We start from the raw sequence: 24,909 nt of genomic DNA on the forward strand, positions 1-24,909 counted from the left end.
AAACAAAAAAAAGAATACCACAATAAAGAGCTATTTTAACAACAGAGATGCTCAGGAACAAACGAAGAAAAGAAGATGCTCTCCCAGAAAATCTACAAACAAAGCCTCAAGGAAAAATGCGACTTGGACACAAGCCCAACAAGGTTGCCTAGAAAAACTAAGCAAAGGTTTAAAAAACAGCTAAAAAACTATTTTAAAACCAAAAGAAAGAAGTAGAGGAAAAAATGGGAAGGTAGGAAAGAAAGATGTGGAAAGAAAATCAACAGTGCAGAAAAAAGTACAAAATCTTACTGAAGAAAATCACTTCTTAAAAGTCTGAATTGGCCAAGTGGAAGTTAATGACTCCATGAGATATCAAAGAATGATAAAGCAAAATTAAGATGCTGAAAAAATAGAAGAAAATGTAAAGCTCTCATAGGAAAAACAACGGACCTGAAAAATAGACTGAGGAGAGAGAATTGAAGAATCAGTGGACTCCCTGAAAGTCAAAAACAGAAAAAGAGCTTAAATGTCCTAATTTAAGAAATCATAAAACTATCTGGCACTGCAAAATTGGAAGACAATGTAGAAACTGAAGAAACACCTAAATGAAAACTCCTGGGAATATTAAAGCCAAAATCCAGAGTTCCCAGGTTAAGGGGGGGAAAAGTACTGCAAGTAGCCAAACAGAAAGAATTCAAGGAGCAAGGAGTCACAGTCAGGATCACACATGATTAAGCAGCCACAATTATACAGGAACAGAGAGCTTATTATATGACATTTCAGAAGACAAAGGATTTAAGCTTATGAAAAGAATAACCTACTCAAAAACATAAAATTCCCACAGGGAACAAAATGAATTTTTAACCAAACAGAGAACTTCCAAGTATTCCTGATGAAAAGATTAGAGCCAAGTAGATAATCTGATAAACAAAGGAGTTAAGAGTAGGATAAAAAGATGAATGTAAGTGAGAAATCACATCAGCCTCATGGCTATAGGCTCCCTACTCCTGGACTAAAAGTTAAAACGTATACATTCTTATGTGGCAAGATGATAGATGTAGTCCCTTAGCATTTTATTCTCACCAGGAGTCCTAGAAGGAATCTAATCAGAGCGCTTGGTGTGATTCTGTTATGGCAGATGATCTCTAAAGAACAGAATGGGGAAGAAGAGGAATGCATGAGGACAGAGGAGAAGGAAAGGAAGTATGGGAAAACCATCTCACCGAAATGGAGTGAGCAAAGAGGAGTTTATATTCATTACAAGAAGGTGGCAGTGGGGGATGAGACAGGGACTGCCCTCTTATCCCGACTAGCTGAAGGAGGGAAAGAAATGCATTCCATCAACTGGGGGTTAAGGGATAAATAAAGGGGAGGGTGGGTTAAAGAGCACATTAGAAACAAAACAGATTCATAAAGAGGGGACAGGGAGAAACAAAGAGAATAAGATGGAAGGAAATACAGTCAGTAATCCTAATCATAAACGTGAATGGGACAAACTCACCCATAGAAAGGAAGAGGATGGGAGTACGGATTAGAAACCAGAACTTGACAACATGTTGGCTATTAGAGACATACTTGAAACAGAAAGATACAGACAGAGTTAAATAAGGGTTTGGAGCAGAATCTATTACACTTCAGATGAAGAAAAACGATAGGGGTAGCAATCACGATTTCAAATTTTGGAATTCAGTAGTAGTACTCAGGGAAAATTTATATTTTGAAACTCTTTCATCAATAAAAAAAGAAACAAACTGGGCATAAAACTAAAATAAACTAGAAACCAACAAATTTAAAACTTTTTATTAAAAATCAAATAGAAATCCTGAAAATCGAAGGGGAGGAGAACAAAAAAAAAAAAGTAAGAAAAATCCCAATGAATTAATAAACAAAGTAGGAGCTGGATTTGGGGGAAAAAATAGATAAGCCATTAGTTAATTTTAATTTAATTTAAAAAACAACAAATTACCAATATCAAAAATGAAAAAGATAAATTCACAACCAATGAAGAAGAAATAAAAGTAATTATTAGGAGTTATTTTGCCCAACTACACGGCAATACAAATGAAATGGATCGATAGTTGCCAAAATATAAATTGCCCAGGTGAACAGGAAATAGAGTACACATATTACCTTACGCAAAAGAAACTGAATAAGACATAAGTGAGCACTCAAAGGAAAAAAAAACAACCAGGATGAGATGGATTTACAAATGAATTCTACCAAAAATTTAAAGAACAATTAATTCTAATACTATATAGAGTGCTTAAAAAGGAACGGATAAGGAAGAAGTTCTCCCAAACTCTTTCTATAACACAAATATATCTTAATACCCAAACCAGGGAGAATCAAAACAGAGAACTATAGACAATTTCCCTAATTTTAAACTAAATTATATTTTAAATTTTAAAATAAAATATTAGCAAGGAAACCACAGAAACATATCACAAAGATCATCATTCTGACAATGTTGGATATTGAATATTGATGATGATGAACATTTCTGCTTCACTCTTGAACTTGCTAGAAAGGTTTCTAACTTGTCCTCATTACAGATAATGCTGGTTCTTGGTCAGGAATGCAGGGATGGTTCAATGTTAGGAAAACTATAAATATAACTGATCATATTAATAAAAACAAAAAAATCACGATTATTTAAGTAAATGTAGAAAAAGCTTTTTACAAAACACAACAATCATTCCTGCTAAAAAAAAAAACACTAGCATAGTAAAGACAGAGCTTTCCTTTATTTTCTTATTTTATTACCTATTTTTAATATTTTTTCTTATTAAATTTTGAGTTTCAGACCTCTCTCTCTCTTTCTTCTAACCCCCTCCCATCAACTGAGAAGGCAAACAATTATACATGTGAAATAATGCAAAAACATTTTCGTAACAGCTATATTGCAAAACAAAACAAAAAGATGCAGAAAGTGAGAAAATTATACCTCAATTTGCACTTAGAGTTGATCAGTTCTCTCTCTAGAGAAACATCTAGAGGTGGATAACATTTTTTTCATCACAAGTCCTTTGGAACTGTCATGGATCATTGTACTGATCAGATCATTTTCTCTTCCACTGTAAAAACTACCTCTTGCATTTCTTTTTAATGAGAAAATTTTCCCTTTTTTCCCCTCTCCCTTCCTCCCAATGCATCCTTCTTTGTCACCCCTTTATATTTTTGGGGGGACACTGTCCCAACATAATTGACTTACATCCATACTCTCTGTCTATGCAGACTCCTTCTAACCGTCCTAATAATGATAGAGTTCTTAGGAGTCCCATAAATCATCTTCACATATAGGAATGTAAATAGTTTGACCTTATTGTGTCCTTTAAGATTTCTTTCATAGTTTATCTTTTTATGCTTCTCTTGAGTCTTGTATTTGAATATTAAAACTTCTATTCAGCTCTGATCATTTCATCAGGAATGCTTGAAAGTCCTCTATTTTGTTAAATGTCATTTCCCCCCAGAAAAATTATACTCAGTTTTGCTGAGAACATTGTTCTTGGTTGTAATCCTACCTCCTTTGCCTTCTGCAATATCATATACCAAGCCCTCTGCTCCTTTAACATGAAAGCTGATAAAACTTGTGTGATCTTGATTGTGGCTTCACAACATTTAAACTTTTTCTTTCTGTCTCTTGCAATATTTCTCCTTGACCTGGGAGCTCTGGAATTTGACTATAATATTCCAGAGAGTTTTCATTTTAGGACCTATTTCAAAAGGTGATAGGTGGATCCCTTCAATTTCTACTTTACTCTTTGGATATAAAATATCAGGGCAGTTTTCCTTAAAAATTTCTTGAAATATGGTGTGTAGACATTTTTTTTTTTGATCATTGCTTTCATGTCATCAAATATTAAATTATCTCTCATTGATCTATTTTCCAGGTCAGTTGTTTTTCCAATGAGAAATTTCACATTTTCTTCTGTTTTTTCATTCTCTTGACTTTATTTTTTCTTGATTTTTCATGGAGTCATTTACTTCCACTAACCCAATTCTACTTTTTAAGGAATTATTTTCTTCAGTAAGCTTTTGTACTTTTTCCATTTGGCCAACTCTGATTTTTTAAGAAGTTCTTTTCTTCAGTGATTTTTTTGTACCCCTTTTTCTGCTTGAAAGGAGTTTTTTCCTTCAATAAATTTTTGTGCCTTTTATCATTAGGCCAATTCTATTTTTTAAGGTGGTATTTTCTTCAAGGTTTTTTTTTAGTGTGTGCCTCTTTTACTAAGTTGTTCATTCTCTTCTCATAATTTTCTTGCATCACTCTCATTCCCCCCACCCCCTGCCAATTCCCATCTACCACTTATCTCTTTCTTTAACTCTTCCAGGAATTCTTGCTGGCCTTTGGTCCAATTAGTGTTTTTCTTTGAGGTTTTGCTTGTAGCTGTTTTCACACAGTCATCTTCTAAGTTTATGTCTTGAATTTCCCTGCCACCATAGTAGCTTTCTATAGTCAAGTTCTTTTTTTGTTATGTGCTCATTTTCTCAGCCTATCTTTTGACTTTGAACTTCATGCTAAAGTTGGGTTCTGCTCACCTTATGGAGGGAAGGCACTGTTGCACAATGAGTACTTTTTCGTGTTCATGTTCAGGGCTAGTTCTGAGGGTCTACAAGTTTTCACTGCTTCCAAGATGGTGTGATCCTGGGAGACATGGTCACTGCTCTTCTTTTCTGAACTCTAGTCTTTACCTAGGAAAGGCCCCCGCTTCCTTGCAGTTATAAGCACTAGTATTCGTCTTGGCCCTGAAACTGTGACTAAGACCCCTGCTCCTTTGTGATCAATCACAAGCACTCCTCTCTCTCTTGGAACTGAAACCCAGAACTGATAATGGGCAAGTTTCCAATCAGCACCAGCTACACCCAGTGCCAGCAAAGGATCCCCTGTAATCTCTTTCTGATCAGTTGTCTGACCTCCTCACTGTCTCTGATTTGAGAGCTCCTCAAACCTGCTGCTACCGCCACTGTTGTGTCCACCTCCAAGGCCTACCACTAGCAGTCTTGCGACACTGCAGGCCTCTTTTGTAGACTTTCTAAGTTGTCTTAGGTTGGATAAATGTCTCCCTCTGACTTTTTGTTGACTGTTGCTCCAAAATTTGACGTAAGGCATTATTTTGAAGTTGTGTGGAGGGAAACGTTGGGAGGGAATGTTGGGAGCTGGGTTCCAACCTGCACTCCATCATCTTGGCTCTGCCTACGTCCAGAGTTTCCCTTAAAATGGTAAGCAGTATCTAAGACCAAAAGCAAGTATTATCTGTAATGGGGACAAGCTAGAAATCTTTCCAATAAGATCAGGAGTGAAGCAAGGATGTTCACTATTACCATTACTATTTGTACTATACTAGAAATGCTAAATATAGGAACAAAATAAGAAAAAAAGAATTGAACACAATAAGCACTGGCAAACTTTTTAGATAATATAATTTACTTAGAGAAACCTAAAGAGTCCATTAAAAAACTAATCAAAACAATGAACAACTTCAATAGAATGGCAGAATATAAAATAAACCCATAAAAATCATCAGCATTTCTGTAAATTACCAACAAAATCCAGAAAGAAGAAACAGGAGAGAAATTCCATTAAAAACAACTATGGACAATATAAAATATTTCAGAGTCAACCTGCCAAGGCACACACAGGAACTATGTAAACAATTACAAAATGATCCTCACTCAAATAAAGAGAGATCTAAATAACTGGAGAAATAGTAATTATTTGTGCGTAGAACAAGTCAACATCATAAAAAAGACAATACTAATCAGTCATTAAGCATGTCTTAAATATCTGCTATATGCCAGGTACTGCACTTGGTGCTAGACAATCTACATCATCAGTGCCATGCCAATCAAACTATCAGAGGATTAGAGAGCTAAGAAAAACAGTAACAAAATTCATCTGGGGAAACAAAAGGTCAAAAATATCAAGGGAATCAATTAAAAAAACAAAAAGGAAAGAAGGAAGCAGGTCCAGCAGAACCAGATCTTAACCTACTACAAAACTGTAACCATCAGAACAACTGGGTACTAGGTGCTAGGTAAGAAACAGAGAGGCTAATCAATGGAACAGATTAGGCACACAATATACAGTAGCAAAGAAACACAGTATTTTAATGTTTGATAAACCTAAAGATTCCAGCTATTGAGGCAAGAACTCACTGTTCAACAAAAACCATGGGGAAAGCTGGAAAGCTGTCTACCAGAAATTACATACAGACCAACATCTCACTCTATCTACCAAGACAAGCTCAAAATGGACACATGATTTGGACATAAAAGGTGACATCATAAGCAGATTAGTAGAGCATGGGCAAAATGACCTGTCACATTTAGGCATAGAGGTAGATATATTCAAAGGAGGTAAAATGGATAATTTTGATTACATGAAATCAAAGGGTTTTGAGGGGCAGAGCCAAGATGGTGGAGTAGAAAGACACACATACTCTAGCTCTTCCCCCACAGCCCATAAATACCTATAAAAAATGACTCTCAACAAATTCTAGAGCAGGATGTCACAGAATGACAGAGTGAAAGAGATTTCCAGCCAAAGGTAACCTGGAAGGCTGACAGGAAAGGTCTATCCCACAGGACGCTGAGCAGAACAGAGCCCAGCCCTGGTCGTGTGGCACCAGAAGGAACAGGACCAGAACAGGCCTCTGGGGCAGAATCACCAGCAGGGAGGGTCTCAGAACCCTCAACCCACAAGTGCCAAAGAAAGCTTCAAATGTCAGTGAGAGGGCTTTCCCAACTGGGCGAGAGAGGAGCAGGGTCTCTCCTAGCACTGGCCCCAAGAGGTGGCAGCAGTGGTGGTGGCAGCTGTGAAGCACTCCACCTAAAGCTCCTGGGAGAACTGAACAGCTGATCTGAACCTCAGCCCTGAGTGGTGGCCCTGCCCCAGCCTAAAGTCCCTGGAGGAAGTGAGCAGCTGATCTGAATCTCAGCCCTGAGCATGGTCCTGGGGTGAAGAGGAACACTACGACCATCCTCTTGACAAAGGAGTCAGAAGTCAAGTAACTGGCTAGGAAAATGCCCAAAAAAGGGAAAAAACATAAGACCACAGAAGGTTACTTTCTTGGTGAACAGGTATTTCCTTCCATCCTGTCAGAGGAGGAAGAACAATGCATACTGTCTGAGGAAGTCAAGGCTTCTGCATCCAGTACCTCCAAAATGAATATGCAATGGGCTGAGGCCATGGAAGAGCTTGAAAAGCAAGTCAACAGCTTGCTAAAGGAGACCCCAAAAAATGCTGAAGAAAATAGCACCTTAAAAAATAGGCTAACTCAATTAGAAAAAGAGGTCCAAAAAGCCAATGAGGAGAAGAAGGCTTTAAAAAGCAGAATCAGCCAAATGGAAAAGGAGGTTCAAAAGCTCACTGAAGAAAACAGTTCTTTAAAAATGAGAGTGCAGCTGAGGGAAGCTAACGATTATATGATAAACTAAGAAATTACAAAACAAAACCAAAAGAGAGAAAAAATAGAAGATAATGTGAAATATCTCACTGGAAAAACAACAGACCTGGTAAATAGATCCAGGAGAGACAATTTAAAAATTATGGGAGTACCTGAAAGTCATGATCAAAAAAAGAGCCTAGACATTATTTTTCATGAAATTATCAAGGAAAACTGCCCCAATATTCTAGAACCAGAAGGCAAAATAAATACTGAAAGAATCCACTGCATCACCTTCTGAAAGGGACCCAAAAAGAGAAACTCCTAGGAATACTGTGGTCAAATTTCAGAGTTCCCAGGTCAAGGAGAAAAATATTACAAGCAGCTAGAAAGAAACAATTCAAGTATTGTGGAAATACAATCAGGATAACACAGGATCTGGCAGCTTCTACATTAAGGGACTGACAGGCTTGGAATAGGATATTCTAGAAGTCAAAGGAACTGGAATTAAAACCAAAAACCACCTACCCAGCAAAACTGAATATAATACTTCAAGGAAAAAAACGGTCACTCAATGAAACAGAGAACTTTCAAGCATTCTTGATGAAAAGACCAGAGCTGAAGAGAAAATTTGACTTTCAAACACAAGAATCAAGAGAAGCATGAAAAGGTAAATAGGGAAGAGAAATCATAAAGGACTTTCTAAAGCTGAACTGTTTATATTCCTACATGGAAAGATAATATTCGTAACTCTTGAGACTTTTCTCAGTATTTGGGTAGGTGGAGGGATTATACACACACACACACACACACACACACACACACACACACAGAGAGCACAGGTTAAGTTGAATCAGAAGGGATGATATCTATAAAAAATAAAATTAAGGGGTGAGAGAGGAATATATCGGGAGGAGAAAGGGAGAAATGGAATGGGGCAAATGATCACTCATAAAAGAGATAAGAAAAATCTTTTTCAATGGAGGAGAAAAGAGAGGAGGGGAGAGGAGAAAAGTGAAGCTTACTCTTTTCTCATATGGCTTAAGGAGGGAATAACATGCTCACTAAATCTAGTATGAAAATCTATCTTACACTACAGGAAAGTAGGGGAGAAGGGGACAAGTGGGGTGAGGGGGATGATAGAAGAGAGGGCAAATGGGAGAAGGGAGTAACTAGAAGTAAACACTTTTGGGAAGGGATAAATGAGAGAATAAAATAAAGGGGGGACAGGGAAGGATGGAGGGAAATATAGTTAGTCTTACACAATATGACTATTATGGAAGACTTTTGCAAAACAACACATACATAGCTGTATTGAATTCCTTGCCTTCTCAGTGGGGATGGGTAGGTAGGGAGGAAGGGAGGGAGAGAAGTCGGAATTCAAAATATTAGAAACAAATGTTGAGAACTGTTATTGCCTATAACTGGGAAATAAGAAATACAGGTAATGGGGTATAGAAATCTATCTTGCCCTACAAGAAAAGAGAGAGGATGGGGATAAGGGAAGGGTGGGGTGTGATAGAAGGGAGGGTTGCACATTGAGGGAAGGGGTAATCAGAATGCAAGGTGTTATGGGGTGAGGGAGGGGAGAGATGGGGAGAAAAATTGGACTCAAAATTTTGTGGAAATGAATGTCATAATCTAAAAATAAAAAAAAATCAAAAGGTTTTTGTACAAACAAAGCCAATGCAGCCAAAATTGGAAGGAAAACAGGAAAGTGGGAAAATAATCTTTGTAGCAAATTTCTTTCATAAAGGTCTAATTTTTAAGATACATAGGGAATGGATTCAAATTCCTAAGAATAAAAGTCATTCCTTAATTGGCAAAGGGTCAAAGGACATGAATAGGCAGTTTTCAGAGGAAGAAATTCAAGTCATCAACAATCATAGAACGATATTCTAAATCACTAGCAGAGAAAGACAAATTAAAACAACTCTCATACCCATCAGATTGGCTAAGATAAAAAACGGGAAATGACAAGTGCTAAAGGAGATGTGGGAAAACAGGTATACTAATGGTGGAGCTATGAACAGGTCCAATCATTCCAGAGAACATTTTGGAACTATGCTCAAATAGCTATTAAACTGTGAATCCCTTTTGAACCTTTAATAGTGCTACTAGGTCTAACCCCAAAGAGATCAAAGAAAGAGGTAAAGGACATATATGTACAAAAATATTTATAGTACCTTTTTTTGTGGTGGCAAAGAATTGGCAACTGAGGAGGTACTCATTAACTAGGGAATGACTGAGCAAATTATAGTATATTTAATGTAATATAATACTACTGTGCTGTAAGAAATGATGAAAGAGGTGATTTATGAAATGATACAGGGTGAAGCAAGCAGAGCCAAGAGAATAATTTATACAGTAACAATATTGTAAAGATAAAGTACTCTGAAAGACTCAGGAACTCTGATCAACATAATGACCCACCATAATTCCAAGAAAGTTATGATGAAACATGCTGCTCACCTCCAGACAGGGAGCTGATGTACTCAGAGTACTGACTGAATTCTTTCTCTCTCTCTCAGAAGGGCTGATGAGAAAATTTGTTTTGCATGGCTATACATATTTGTAATGGGCTTTGTTTTTCTTGCCTCTTCAGTTAGTGGGGTAAGGGAAGGCAGAAGTAAGAGAATTCAGAACTGAAAATAAAACAACTCTGCATCATGAAGTTTCCTCTACCTATTTTACATGAACTGTATCCTCAATGGCTTGTAATGCGAAGCTTAACATACATAGAATTTACAGCGCTTAGCACCATACCTGGCACATAGTAGGTGCTTAACAAATGTTTGTTGCCTTGACTTGCAATGTCTCATCATGTCATTATTTAAACTCACTTTACACCCAAGGATGTCGAAAATTTAAAAAAAGTCTAATATATCCCAATGTCTTCATACCAGCATTTTTGTCATACTGAATGGGAAACAAAGTAGGTAAACTACACACTGGGGAATGCCTAAACATATTGTGGAGCATGAATGTAATCAAATATTACTGCACTGTAAGAAATTACTGAAAATCATAAGAATAATAAGAAATTTTCAAAAATTCAAGGAAATATGGAAAATCTTATATGAACTTATAAAGAGTAAAATAAGGGTAAAAATGGAAAACCAGTACACATAATGAAAACAAATTTGGCAGAAAATGAAGAAGGATTAAGACTCTAGATGAGGAGGAAACAGGAGAGTACAAAAGCTGGCTTAACATTAAAAAAAACTAAGATCTTGGCAACTGGTGCCTGGTAAACAAAGGGAGAAGAAATGCAAGTCGTGTCAGATTTTCTATTCTTGGGCTCAAGGATCACTTCGGATAGCGACTGCAGTCATGAAATTAAAAGACCCTCCTTGGAAGGAAAGCAATGGCAACTCTGGACAGCAGACTAAAAATCAGGGACATCACCCTGCTGACAAAGATCCGTACAGTCAAAGCTATTTTTCATTAGCAACATATGGTCATAAGAGTTGGACTATGAGGAAAACTGAACATCACAGAATCAACACTCTTGAATTGTGGTGTTGGAGAAGACTTTGGAGAGTCTCTTGGAGATCAAGGAGATGAAATCAATCAATACTTCAAGAAATTAATTCAGATTATTCATTGGAAGGAAGTTGAAGTTTAAATACTTTGACCACATATTAAGATGGGACTCATCGGAAAAGACCCTGACATTGGGAAAGATTGAAGGCAAAAGGGAATGACAGAGGATGAGATGGATAGATAGGATCATGGAAACAAGGAACATGAACTTGGACACGGCTAAACAACTAAACAACAATAAGAAAAGAACACCGTGACATTCTATACACCAAGCTTTAACTTGGAGCACAGCTGAGAAAATTCTACTCTCCCTTTACTGCAGAAGTGGGAAGCTACAGGGGCAGAATCTCGTACACACTCAGATTACTTCTGAACTGCCCGATGCCCTCTTTTTCATTCTTGGATACAAGAGATTAGCTCTCTAAGTAGGGAAGCAGGAAAAAGATACAGCTGGTAATGAATTTGATGAAAACAAAAGATATCAATAAGAAGAGATAAAACATTGAGAACTCAGTCCAAGTCTGGTTCAGATGGTAACAATGGAGACATGCAGACATACAGCAAAACTAGAGCAAAGAGTCTGAGGGCTCCCCCTCAAAGAATGTCCTCAAAAGGAGGGTTATTAGGCTCAAAGAGAAATCAGGTCTTCTCAGACGCCAATGGCCACTTCTATTCTCACTGGTTTTCAATTCTCACCCTGATTAAAAATGCCCAGTGGAAACAGTGACAGAAGCCTAGGATTTACAGATGTAAAAAGGACCATCTAGTCCGCCTCTACCAACCTAATGACCACCGTTCCGTCTTAGATGGGTGAAGCAGGCCTAGAATCCAGGCCCTCGAGGTTCCAATCCCTCTTCTTTCCACTGTGGGCAGTGTCACAAAGTGAAGTCAGTCTCTCCAAGAACTCACCAGAGCCTCATTGGCCATAGTAGCTTCCTCCTTCAACTGTAAGAGTCTCCTCTCTAATTCATCCCTCGTTCGCTCAGCCTCTTCCCTCATCTGCTTCTCTCGAGCCAAACGCTGCCGCTCCATCTGGGGAGGTGAGAGACAGAAAGACTTAGAATGATAATGGGTGATGAGGAATCCAGAGTAATTTAGCCCACAAGCAAAACCCTGTAACCCCTGTAGACTGACAGAGAAAACCACAAAGTAGCGCCATCTATGGTGGACTGCATCACTCATTTAGCACAGAAGGACTACTGACATTTTCTGTTTTTACGTCACCACAGCATCCCAAGTATCCATCCCCCCACCCCCAATGTAACAAATAGTGTTTGGAGGGGGAAACAGAGCACAACTGATTGATACACTGGGAAAGTCCGACAACCTGTGCCCTATGGGACAGCCGTGGCCACCTCCACCACGGGGCAGAACAGCGGAGGATATTCATCTCTCTTCATTCTAGCCCCACTCAAGCTTTAGAATGTTGTGACTTTGACGTCTGGCTTTTTGGTGCATCATCACTCTCTCCATTTACGTTGCTGCGGTCACTATGTGTAGTGTTCCCTTGGCTCTGCTGGCTTCACTCTGCATCATGGAGAGTTTATGGAGATCATTCCAAGCTTCTTTGTATTCATCACACTTATTTCTTCTAGCTCAGTTATATTCCCTTCATTCATGTACAATCTGTTTCACCATCCCCCAATGGACAGGCATCTACCTTGTTTCCAATCCTTGGCCATCACAAAAAATGCTGCTATCAATATTTTGGATTATATGGGGACTTCCTTGGGGCATAAGCCCAGTAATGGAGTCTCTGGGTTTAAGAGGTAAGGACTTTTTAGTTACTTTATTTGTGTAATTCCAAATTTCTTTCCAAAATGGCTGCAACGATTTCACAGCTCCACCAACAATGTATTAGCGTGCCAATCTTCCCATACCCTTCCCATCACTGACTATTGCCATTTCTGCCAATTTGCTGGGTGTGAAATGAAGCCTCCAAGTTGTTTTAATTGGCATTTCTCTTATATGACTAGTGACTGAGAGCTTTTCATGTGACTGTGAACATTTTGTAGTTCTTTTGAGAACTACTTATTTATATGCTTTCACCATTTATGTATTGGAGAATGACTATTACTCACAGACAATTATTGTTTATGTATCTTAGGATACCAAGACCTTCTCAGAGAATAGGATACAACACTTTTCCCCTGTTCAGCCACCTCCCTTCTCATGCTTAGCGCATCAATGTCACCAATGCAGGTTCCCATTCCCTCTTGTGCTGTGGACACGGCCTACTGCTCCTTCAGTCACCACTTCAGTTTTCTTCTCCTCATCCTGATTCCCTCTTCTTGTCTGCTATTCCCTTCTCTTCTCTCTGTCAGCTCAGTTTTTAATTTTCACTCTTTCTGTGTCTCTTTTCCAAAAAGGGCTTCTCTGCCTCTCCTCATGCACCTGCCTACCCTAGACCCTCATTCTCTGATTCATGAGCTCTGTAATTATCTGGTCTCTCTTTTCTTCATGCTCTCAAAGCTTTCAAAGTATACCTTCTAAACTTTCCCCTCTAACATTCTCTGCCGCTGCCTTGTAGGGCCCATCCCATGGATTCCCCTTTTCCACTGTGCCTCATTTCTGGAGCAAAGCCAAGCATCACTGATATTATCCATATGTATTCTATATTAATGCAGTGCTACTAACAATACCGTCAGCTAACACTTACCAAGCACTTATTATGTGTCAAGAATTGTGCTGAGCGCTTTACAAGTATTATTTCATTTTATCCTTACAATAGCCCTGGGAGGTAGGTGCTGTTATTCATTATCCCCCTTTAACAGATGAGGAGATAGAGTGGTTTGCCCAGGGCCATATAGCTCGGAAGTATCTAAGGCCAGATCTGAACTCCGGTCTTCCTGACTCCAGGTCTTGCACTCCATCCATGGTGCCACCTTGCACTGCTCCATGCTGGGGCCCCTCCCCATCACATCCCTGATGCACCACTGTGCATCAGTCCACCACTGATCTATACCCTTTCTTGTTGACCTTTTCTTCTACGTTTGCCTGTGTCCATGCTCTTCCAGTCCTCCGTGTGCCAGCTGGAAGCTCCGGAGTTCCCAACCTTCCCCCATCCCCCAGCCCTCAACAAGTAGACTTGTCCAGCACCAAATCCCCCAGACCTTCCCCAGTACAAGGTCTTCATCTCCCTTCACTGCCCACTTCTCGTCATTCGTAAGAACATCTGTCAGTGGAATTCTTCCACCTCCCAAGTCAGGCCTCCTTCCTCTTGCCCTCCCCTGGAGGCTCTTCTCTTTCTGAGATCCCAGAGGTCACCTTCCACTCATTGTTAGTCCTTGATCTGACGCTGGTGCCTCAATTCCCACCATCCCCATCACGTGCCCCTCTGCTACAATGTAGCATCACACAAACAAAAACCCATCACTTCACCTGGAGGCAGGGTGCTGCCAGATTCTGTCCATAATTTCCACTGGCCTCCTCACTGCATTTATTCATCCCTCCTACATTTCTGTTGTTTGGAATGTTTGAAAAGCACCTATGACCTGGTTTTCTTTCTAAAAACGTTCCAATTTTTTTTTATTTTGGCCTGTATGGTTAAGCTCAGATTTGTAGGTCTTCGAGATGCTTTGCTTGGATAATGAGCATATATTCTTTGTTTTTTGCTTTTTTTACTCTGGATTGTCCTTCCCTTCTGTGTATTCACATTCTTATTCTACTGTTCTCTCTTTTGTTTCTCTGGAGCGGTGTGCTGTTGCAGATTCAAGTTTTTCAATTTTGCCCATTTTGTACATGTATGTGTGTGTGCGTGCATGCACTCATGAGATGCAGGCCATAAATTCTGCTTTTACAATCCTCATTTTTCTTTTTAACCAGTCAGAAACAATGTGTTGTGGTTGCACATTCTCAAATTCCACAGGGTCTTCTATCTAACCAATTGTAGGATCATTTTCCTTTCTCTTTTTCTTTTCTGGCACAGTATTTACTCATAGATGCCTGAACCCACTGAGTAGACCTAGACACCATATTTCCTTTAGTTACTGTTTTTCTTGTTGATCTGCCTGTTTGTGTTCAAGGAATTTGAATTTTCTTCTTCCTGAGACATTTGGTGATTTAGGTCTTTTTGTCCCCTTATTTTCCCCATCACTCACTTCCAGACTCCTTCCCTTGACTGTGGTTTCCTTGGGGGCAGGATCTCAAAGTGTCTCAGCCCCCTCCCACAGTGGAGTTCACAGTTCACCAGCCTAGGTCTCTGCTAATGACTTCTGGGTGGTCAGAATTGGCCTCAGCTGGATTCTGGGCTCTTTCTCTCACCCTTGGTGGAGTACTGGACAGCCCCTAACATGCACAGTGTCCTGTCTTAGTTACCTGTCCTTCTCCCTGTTCCTGAGGTCTCTGGTGCAGCACCAGCAGATCTGGCTTTCCCCAGCATTGGTGCTTCCATACTGCAGTCCCTGGCAGGCTTTTGCTCCTGAAGGGCTGTGGCTATGCTGGCTATGAGGCCCAGTGAAATTTCCACAGCTTAGAGCTGGGATCTTTATGGCACTAGAAAGAGGGAGGGGGAGCAGGGCATAAGAGTGGGTTCCAATACAGGCCTGTGTCATGTCTTTGGGTCTGCTAGCACAGCCTTGCTGTTAGTGGGAGCGGGAAAAGGCGTGCTGAATGAGCAGGGTCAGTGGGCATCAGTACATAGGTTTTAGAAGAGTTTTTTTCTTTTTACCCTAGACAACAGAAACAGCTGAAAGGGCTTTGTCTTTGGCCCATAATTTCTGCTTTGGGGAGGTCATGAGGATCAGAGAAAATCTCCAGTCCATCATCTTGCTGCTTAAGTGACTCAGAAGTCACTGCAGTGCACGTTTATTTGTTTTGCTAAATATCTCCAATTTCATTTTAATTTGGTTCCTATGCTCTGGAGACGTCTATGGGCTTTGTCATTTCTGAAATGGGCTATAACTTTTTTGAGTTACAGATTCTGATTATGCAAAACAGCCAAGATTTACAATAGTAAGTAGAACATGATCGCAGTGTGAAGCTGTACCGTAATTTAAAAGACATGGATGCGGTATAATGTGAGAAAGAGCGCTGCATGGCAGCCTGAGGGCTGAGCTTTGCAGTAGAAGCCACTCAGCAAGCAGTCCAGAACTGTGGGAGGAGCAGCCTTCACCACTGCCTATGCCAAGCTTCAGACAACCGTCAAACAGGGCAAGGAAGGGATGTGGAGAAATTGGCACCGTGCAAGTTCTGCCACTTCAGAAATCATAGGTCAGTGTCAGCCTCATGTAGAGCAGAATTTATGGTGAGCAACAGAGAAAGGAGAGACAGACTGACAGAGGCAGAGAGAGGGAAGAGAAGGCGGAAAGGGGGGAGAGGGAAGGAAGGAGATGAAGGGAGAGAGACAGAGAGGGAAAGATACAGAGACAGAGACAAAGAAATGGAAAGACAGAGATAGAGACAGAAAGAGACAGAGAGGGAAAGACACAGAGACAGAGAGAGAGAGAGAGAGAGAGGATGACATGGGGAGAGGGGGGGAGAGGGAGGGAAGGAGATGAAGGGAGAGAGAAAAATATACAGAGACAGAGACATAAAGAGACAGACAAAAAGGGAAAGAGACAGAGAGAGAGAGATAGAGAGAGAGAGAGATACATACAGAGAGAAGGAAAGACAGAGACGGAGAGCAAGGGGGCGCTGTCCTTGAAATTCAGACCTGGTTGTTAAAGCCCTACCTCTGTCTGTGGTACTCGGGGCCAGCTATCCAAGAGTTCAGTGTCTCCCGCAGCATGCCAAGACTAAGCTGCCAAATCCCGCAGTGAACACATTAGCAAGGGAGGACCACATGCTCCTGACACCAACGAAGTGACAGGATTCATGCACCCACCCCATCACTTGCATTTTTTTATTTCGTTCTTACACCAACCTTGTGGGAGAGGAGGCCATATTTTTATGAATAAGGAAACGAAGGAACAGAAAGAGTTGTGTCATTTGTCCAAGGTCACAAGGGGAGTATAGGAGAAGCCAGAACACAAACCCGGTCTCCCAAATCCTTGCAGAAGCAAATAAGTGCCTTCTGACCCCGTTTCCTAGAACACACACCTCATGAAATGCCCCAGCACAGAGGGCCTGCTCTTCTCCTACATAGCTAGTGCTGTAGATGGAACAGACACCCACAAAGTCTTAGTCCACAAGGCCCTGACAGCACCAGCTTAGTCAATGAGAAGAACTCCCCAGTCCTACTCATCAGAAGCCCCTGGAGTTGGCACCTTCGGATGCATCCTGGGTGGACACCCACACGGATGCAGAAGCAGCAGCCTAGCAGGAAGAAGCCTGGCTGGGGGATCCCCTACAAAGACACCATGCCACCTTGGTCCTGGATTACTCTGCTGATTGGCTGGCACAGTGAGATCAATAAAGGAGGTAAGTGCTGTGATCCTGGAGTCCTGGCTGCCTTCAGAAAGTGACCACTGTATTATTCTTTTCCTTCTTCATTAAAGGTACGGTTAGGATTATTACTTCAATCTATTCCCAAGATGTAATAACATGGTTTCTCTGAATGCCATGCAATTATACTCATCCACCTTGGACGAAGGAGAGACACCACAATACAAGGGGCGGCCCTCGGTGTAAGCCTTTCAGAGCCGTCTGCTTGGGAGCTCTTCTGCCCCCCCTTGTCTTATTCTTTGTTCTAAGGAATATTTCTCTGGGAGAGGGCAGACTTGGAAACAGATTTAACATGAAAACAAAAGGTACTGGCTACTCCAGGAACACTGACCCCCACTAATGAAGGCAGATGAGGCATGAGTCTCTCAAAGGCTGCTCTGTCCCAAACTCAAGCCCTGGGCACTACCCCTACCCCACCCCGGGGGACCTAATCTGTGTGAGGCAGGGTGCCAGGTCAGGACAAGCCCCTGGCTGCTAGCAGCCAGTCGTTCTCCAGTGGTCTGGCCAAAGATGCCACTGGTATTCTGAGCAGCAGGGTCCAGATTAGTTGTGTGGGTTTCAGGGAGTGGAAAAGGTCCATGAGCACAAGACAATGATTCAGACAGCCCAATTTGCTGCTGCCGTGTGCTCATTGGCTGCATGCTGCTGCCTGGGATGGGCTGGCCCAGTGCCAGGGCTGACCTGCAGGGAAGAAGCAAGTCCAGTACCTGATCAGCATTCTGTTGGTGAGCTCTGAAATGCCACCATGCATTCCATCACCATCTAATTAGTGAAGGAGAATGCTGGACAAAGGAGTGAGGCTAGCCTTCTGCCAATTGCCCTCAGCTTTGCTCATACCCCCCCAACTTCCCCTACAGTTGGGGCCCAGATGCAGAGTGCAGTGGCAATGACTCTGGATATGCTTATGCAGCAGGACCTGGATCTCTTGGCCTGGGCCTACCTGCTGGGGGCAGCCCGGGTGGCCCCTCTGGGAGATCCAGGTCACCTGCCCTGGACACAGACAACCTACTGCCACCCACTCCTGTGCCAGGTGAAGGGCTCACACACCTGCTTTCTGGCCTTCTCCTCTCTGGCCTGGGCTTTCATCTGCTGCACTTCCAAAGAGTCAGCCTTCCTTCTTCGCATAAAGAGGTCATGGTTCCCAATGCATAGCTGCAGAATCTGTCCAAGTGAGACAAGGAACATTACTGTCTATGGTATTACCTCATGGCCACATCTGGAAGGTCAGCAAACTTGAAAAAGAGAAGCTGGTATGAGTGAACGCTGGGAAGGAAGGAGCTAAGAAAAGGTTCTGAAGGGGATCTTTTCAGACCTCTTAGGGCTATGACACTGAAAATGGGTGAGCCTTCTCAATTTCTGGGACTGCACAGGTCCACACATTGGAACAGGTGTGCCGTGGGTGGGCAGAAAATCAGAACGGAAGGAGGGCAGGATGAGGAGTCTCTCACCTTCCTTCCAGATATAGTTCAATGTTCCACATCAGTATAGTTTAAATCTGACTCTTCAAGGAGAAGTATAGAGAAGTAATAAGCTGTGCGCTACTTGGAACATTCCTCCAGTTCACGAGGATTCTTTCTAAGAGAGTTCATTTTTTTCCCCTGAAGTCCCAGCTATAACAGAGCAGTAATATCTGAGCCTCCACTTACCAGCTTGTTAACACGCAGCTTTGAGGAGTTAAACTTGAAGACATCAATCTTCTTATCCAGAGGCTTAATGGTGAACTACAAGAAGAAGAAAAGGTGTTATGCTGCATGAGGCCCACCCAACACCCACAATGAGCTCAGCAGCAGAGCCGCAGCCACACCTCCAGGTGCAAGCCACAGCTCCACCTCAGTCCCTTTAACATAGTGAGGGTAGGGATGGGGGAACCTACCTCAAGGTGCTGCCACCTGGGAGCCAAGGCACCTGAGGGGTTGGCAAGGTGCAGGCACCCGGCAGATGGGCTGACAGGTTCCCAGGCAAGGCCCACTTGGACCTCAAAGGCATCCAGACTAAGCTGAGAGCAGGACCATCAACAAACCCTGACCTCAGACACAGATACTATAAAGGAGCAAGAGGAGGAGGAGAATGCACTCCCTACACCCAGGCGGCTTACACCCAAGGTGGCAGAGCCAAGCCTAGTACACAAAACAGCAACTAATGGTAAGAGATGTTCTAGAAGAAACCAACATGGGACTGTGTGACAGAGACACAGTCTTGTAGAATTTCAGGAAGGAAAAGCACCAGGGAGGCCTGGGGTGGCCAGGACTGGACAGAGGCAGGGAGAGGAGGGCAAATGTGATAAGGGGAAGCTGCAAGGCAGAACAGAACTGTGCTGTAGGAACCAGTAAGAGAATGGGTGAGACTGGGACACAACATACAGGCTGAGAGGGCAGTCGGAAACAACCAAAGAGAGACAGGTTGCATCCAGCTTATCTTTCAGGGAGGAAGTCAGGCTGCGGGTCTTTAGTTTGACATGACAGGAAGCGGGAACCCGCTCAAGGTTTGTGAGCAAGGGAGTAGAGCAGTCACCTCATCAAGACAATTCTCCTAAGAGCTAATGAAGCCAGATGTGAGCCAGGCCCTGCCTTTAAGAGTGAGAGTGAGTGTGTGTGTGAGTGTGCGGAAAGGCATCTAGCTAGTTCGAATAGTTAGCATTTATAGAGCTCTTTACAAACATAGATTTTACAGATAAGGAAACTGAGGCTAAATGATTTGCCCTGGTCACACATTTGAATTCAGGTTTGCCAAACTCCAGGTTCAGTGCACCACCTCACTTGTCTCTATGGATACAAAATAATCTGAGAGTCAGGCATGAATAATTGAGTTGGGGCAGGGGGTGTGGGGTGGGAAAAGTCTTTATGTAGATATATCGTCTCTTTGAGGGAGGTGCTACTGATATCTTATTTTAGAGTTGACCAGGGTCATACAGCCCTGTTTCTAGGGCGGATCTCCTGACTTGGTGGCCTTCACTCAATCCACTCCTGCAGTAATTTGATTTCAGCTGATGGCAGTACCGTCTACTCTAGCAGCCAAGGCCAGACTCATCTCTGAAGAATTATTCTCCCTTCCTCATCCCCAAATCCAATCGGCTGCCAAGTCCTATCATTCTCCTTTGTTAAATTCTCCTCCATCCACACCCTTCCTATGCCAACCATTCTCATGGCAACCATGCTGTGTCAAGGATCTCTCTCTTCTAGTCATGACAAGTGCCTCCCAAGTGATCCCTCCAGCCATGGTCTGACCTCTTCCAATGTCTCCTCCACACTGCTTGCAGTATGTGCAGCGGTCCTGGGGAATGAGACTGTTCCAGTCTGTTTAAAACTACTGAATGGTTCCTCATATCCAGCTGTTTGCTTTTGGCCTGGCCCCCAGGCTCTCTGCAATATGAAGCTGGTTTTCCATTCTGACTTTACCCTACTCTACAGTCTAAGTTTGTTCACAGCTTGCCTCCTGCACTCTCCTGGATTGGCTCTCTCCCTTTGCCCATGCCTCAATTCCATTCTAAAAGTATTTATTAGACCTCTACTCTGAGAAAAACCCATGTGCTAGAATGGGCTCTCCAAGTCATCTTTGCTTCCCTGTCTTTGAAGCCTCAGTCAGGAAGCCCTTCCAAGTCTACCTCCTCCAGGAAGTCTTCCCTGTCCCCTTTTGAAGTGGATTTCTACCTTCCTCATGTTTGTAATAGGCCTCTCCCTAGCCAGCCTCCTTGGTGGCACTCATCACATTAGGCATGCCTTGTGCCACAGTTATCTGGCCCCAGGATGTCTCAATGGGTCATTCCAAAGCCCGGGATTATGCCCACTAGCCCAGGTTGCCAGCTTTGGTACTTACCAGGCCTGCGCCTTTTCCTCATTAATAAAATCTGGACGATGAAGCCCATACCACCCAACTCAAAGGGCTGTTCATAAGAAAAGTGCCTTACAAACTTAAATGGAACTGTTACAGGCTCATAGAACAAGGACCTAGGAGCTCCTGCAGGCACAGCCCATGGCTGACCCCCTCTCTGTGTCACCCCTGCTAGCCCAGGGCCTCAGTGGCTGGAGCCCTCCAGCAGAGCTTGTCGCTTCACTTGAGCTGATCTAGGTACAACAGGGATGCCTTTTAAACCCACACAACACATCCACCCCATGCGGGGGTCAGTCCTCAGAGTGGCAAAAAGGTTATTTCTTTCACACGTCAACAAGAGATGCAAACAGAGCCGGGCAAGCTAAAATCCTCCTGGAATCCTTCAACAGCCTGGGCCAAGCTCCCTGACAGCCCCAGGCAGCTCCAGAGGAGCATATCTTGAGTTCTTTTTGGTATTTAACTGGAGAGCTGTCAGTGGGAAACCACAAATAGTGGAGAAAACCACAGGCTCAGCACTAAAGAACACTCCCAGGTCAATGGATCACTTACCATAAGCGAATCTTCCTGTTCAGACAGGCTGGCTGTCACGCACCCAGAACTATAAAGACAACTAACTTACCACCAAGTCAAGTCCGTTCAGGCGTGTCTTATTACGTGGGTGACAGACACGATGGAGCACAATGGCTCGTCTCCCTGGAGAAGCTATGTTAGAGTTTATGGTGTCAGGCCTCACTAGGGAAGACTTTAATCCTTGGGTTCTTGGAAGAATGAGAGTTTGGGGAGCTTTTAGTGCTCCAACCCAAGGTTGTACAGTAAACATTTTCATGAAATTGGAGAAGAGGAATTATCATTCCAGGGCAAACCAAATGTTCTGAGTAATGTGGGCTTTCAATTGAACAGTTTTTAGAAGGAAACCCCTAAAAGTCCATCTTAGCATCTCTATCTCTCCACACTTTCAAAATCAATTACAACGTTCAACGTGTCTGACACCAACACAGTCCAGGGTCAAAGGTCTAGGCCTCTTTTCCTCTGGTTTCTATAAACAAAGGAAACTAGAAACTCTCTACCCCCGCCCTCTAGATGCAGTGGCTCACAATGTCAGGGACCTTGCCAGGTCACCATGCTTTGTGCTCAGCACTCATCTACCTCCGATGGTGACCTACATGGGCCTCTTGTCTTTCCTATTACACTGTAAGGTCTTTGAGGGTAGAGACCATCTCCACTGTCTAAAATGATGCCTGGAATATAGTAATGGTTTGTTAAATAGAAGATTTTCTGTAATGCTTTGTCAGTTATTATCAGAGAAAATTTTTAATAAACATTTGTTGAATGAATTACAATGGCTGAGAAATCTGGGTCATCACCCCAAAGGAAGAGATTTAAATTCTGAGACCACACATCTCTGCTATTAAAACTTAATTACGTGCTAACGGTTTAGGGCATGCTAGTTTTTTCTTCATTATTAGTTTATAAGTTGCATGTGAACAAAGTCTGCTTGATTATAATGATAACAACTCCTATTTGCAGAGGGCTTTAATATCCACAAAGGACAGCTAGATGGCTCAGAAAGACCAGAGTTCAAATCTATCTCAGACATTTACTAGCTGTATGACCCTGGGCAAGTCACTTAACCCCTGCCTGAATACAATGGCAAACTACTCCAGTATTTTTGCCAAGAAGAGCTCATGGGCAGTTGGTCCGTGGAGTCACAGAGTCAGACACAACCATATGACCGAACAACAATCAAGTTTATAATCTCCTGAGATCAGGAGTGCAAGTGCTATTATCCCCATTTTACAGATGAGAAAGTCCTGGGGTTACAGAACTAGCCCATGGACACAGAGAGAATTCAAACCCTGCCATGTCTGCCGGCTCCAAGTGTCAGGTGTAAACTCCCCTTCTGATTCTTATAAGCATCATCTACCTCGGTAGTGTCCGATTCAAACAGGAACAGGGACCACTACGCCACCCTGAGGATCCCTGCTATACTGTGATTTGTTTGGTTAAATATTTCCCAGTTACGTTTTATGGTAGTTCAGGCCCCATGCAAGAGTGCTGTGGGCCATGTGTCTGACCTCCACCACGCTGGGCATGAATCTTAACATGCTCATGTCACAGTTTCCTCATCTATAAAAATGGGACCAGTGATCCTTGTACCATCTACCTCACAGGGCAGTTATAGGAAAAGTACTGGATAAGAATCGTTTTGTGTAATGCTTTAAGGCAAACAAAGCATTTTTCTCAGAACAACCCTAGAAGGTCAGTATTGCAAGTATTTTTTTATCCCCACTTTACAAACAATAAAATTGGCCCAGAAAGGGTAAGTTACTTGCACAGAGTCACAAAGCCATAAGTGTCTATGCTTGCTGAAAACACTAGTCATCTTGACTCCACGCCTGACATTCTTTCCAGGACAGCACGCAATGAGTTACTATGGTCACATTAGACCCCATAGAGCGTGTAACAAAAGACTGGGCAGTGGAAAAGTCCTTAGTAAGTTCTAGCTCTTGCCTGACTAGCCAGCCTTGAAACCCAAAAAGCCTTTCTAACCAGGCTCAAAATCTATCCATTAGTTAGAAATGTTCACTTTTCATTGTACTTAATGGTCTAAATAACCCTGCCAGGTTAAGCCTCTTGCTTCTTTGAAAAAAGCAGCAGAGGCTGCAAAAACCAACAGCTGGAAGCCACTGCTCTAGACTTGAGGAATTCTGCACTAGAAGGAAGTGTCTGCGCTGTGGCACTTCCAGCAGGCAGGACAACGAGGAGGTTCTGGGTGCCCCTGGCAGCAGAGGGTGCTGCATCCAACCTACCTCTTTGTCACTGTAAGAGATGTTCCGGATTTCATTCCAAGGGAAGGAGATTTTGGGGGTCAGCCTGTTCTCAGGGTCGTAGATGTGGAGGCCCAGAGCATCTACTCCAAGAAGCAGCTCCGTGCCCTTTTTATTCTGCACAGCAGATAAAGAAAAGCCACTGTCAGGTCCAACTCAATCAAAAGGTTTTAGTCACATTTTTTGAAAATCTACATAAACTGTTACATTTGGCAAATTTCAGCTGGTTCCAGCTGAAGATGCAATAAGTGGTTAGCCCAGAGAGGTTACGGCTTCTTGGAGGAGGTACAGTGAGACACCAAGAAAACAAATGGAACATGTTTTGCAAACATTTAAGCACTACAGAAATGTTAGCCTTTATTATTATCATCACAATGCCACTGAACTATGCTGTTTACATGACACCTTTGTAGCCTAGGGGAGTAAAAGGTCAACTCCTAGGCTATCCATGGGCTAAAGAATGAAGACGTATCTAAGAGCTGCTCATTTATTTACATCAAAAAACAATTAAAAATAAACCCAAAGACCTAAGCCGGGAAGCCAAGAATTCACTACAGGACACAAACTGCTGGGAAAATGGGAAAGCAGTCTGGCAGAAACGAAGTCTAAAGACCATTGTCTCACACCACATACCAAGATAAACTTCAAAGGGATACATGCCTCAGACAAAAGATGACATCATGACCAGATTAGGGCAGCTGTCTGATTTGTGATGGGGAACAGCTCATGATCAGACAAGCAATGTAGAGAGTAACAGAACCACAAAATCAAAAATCTGGTTACACAAAACTGAAAAGGTTTTGAACAAACAAAACCAATGCATCCGAAATTAGAAGGGAAACAAGTGACGGGTGGTAAAAAATCTTTGATTCAAGTTTCTGTCTTTAGGGCTTCATCGCTTCCAAGATAAACAGACAGACCTTTTTAAGAAACTGATCAAAACTTACAAGAAGAAG

The 24,909-nt window shown here is 42.3% G+C and overlaps 1 protein-coding gene across 5 annotated transcripts in view; it reads right to left on the reverse strand.

Moving 5' to 3' along the window:
• Window positions 1–24,909, reverse strand: part of NF2 (NF2, moesin-ezrin-radixin like (MERLIN) tumor suppressor) — a 125,455-nt gene that overhangs the window by 21,951 nt on the left and 78,595 nt on the right. For all 5 annotated transcript variants that reach the window (XM_072600028.1, XM_072600024.1, XM_072600026.1 and 2 more), the window contains 4 exons: window positions 23,936–24,070; window positions 18,944–19,018; window positions 18,345–18,458; window positions 11,823–11,945 (listed from right to left, as the gene is read on the reverse strand). In XM_072600028.1, the coding sequence (XP_072456129.1) occupies window positions 11,823–11,945; window positions 18,345–18,458; window positions 18,944–19,018; window positions 23,936–24,070 (447 nt within the window). The remainder of the gene's footprint in view (window positions 1–11,822; window positions 11,946–18,344; window positions 18,459–18,943; window positions 19,019–23,935; window positions 24,071–24,909) is intronic.

The sequence above is a fragment of the Notamacropus eugenii genome, chromosome 4, assembly GCF_028372415.1.
Source record: "Notamacropus eugenii isolate mMacEug1 chromosome 4, mMacEug1.pri_v2, whole genome shotgun sequence".
Classification (NCBI taxonomy): Eukaryota; Metazoa; Chordata; class Mammalia; order Diprotodontia; family Macropodidae; genus Notamacropus; species Notamacropus eugenii.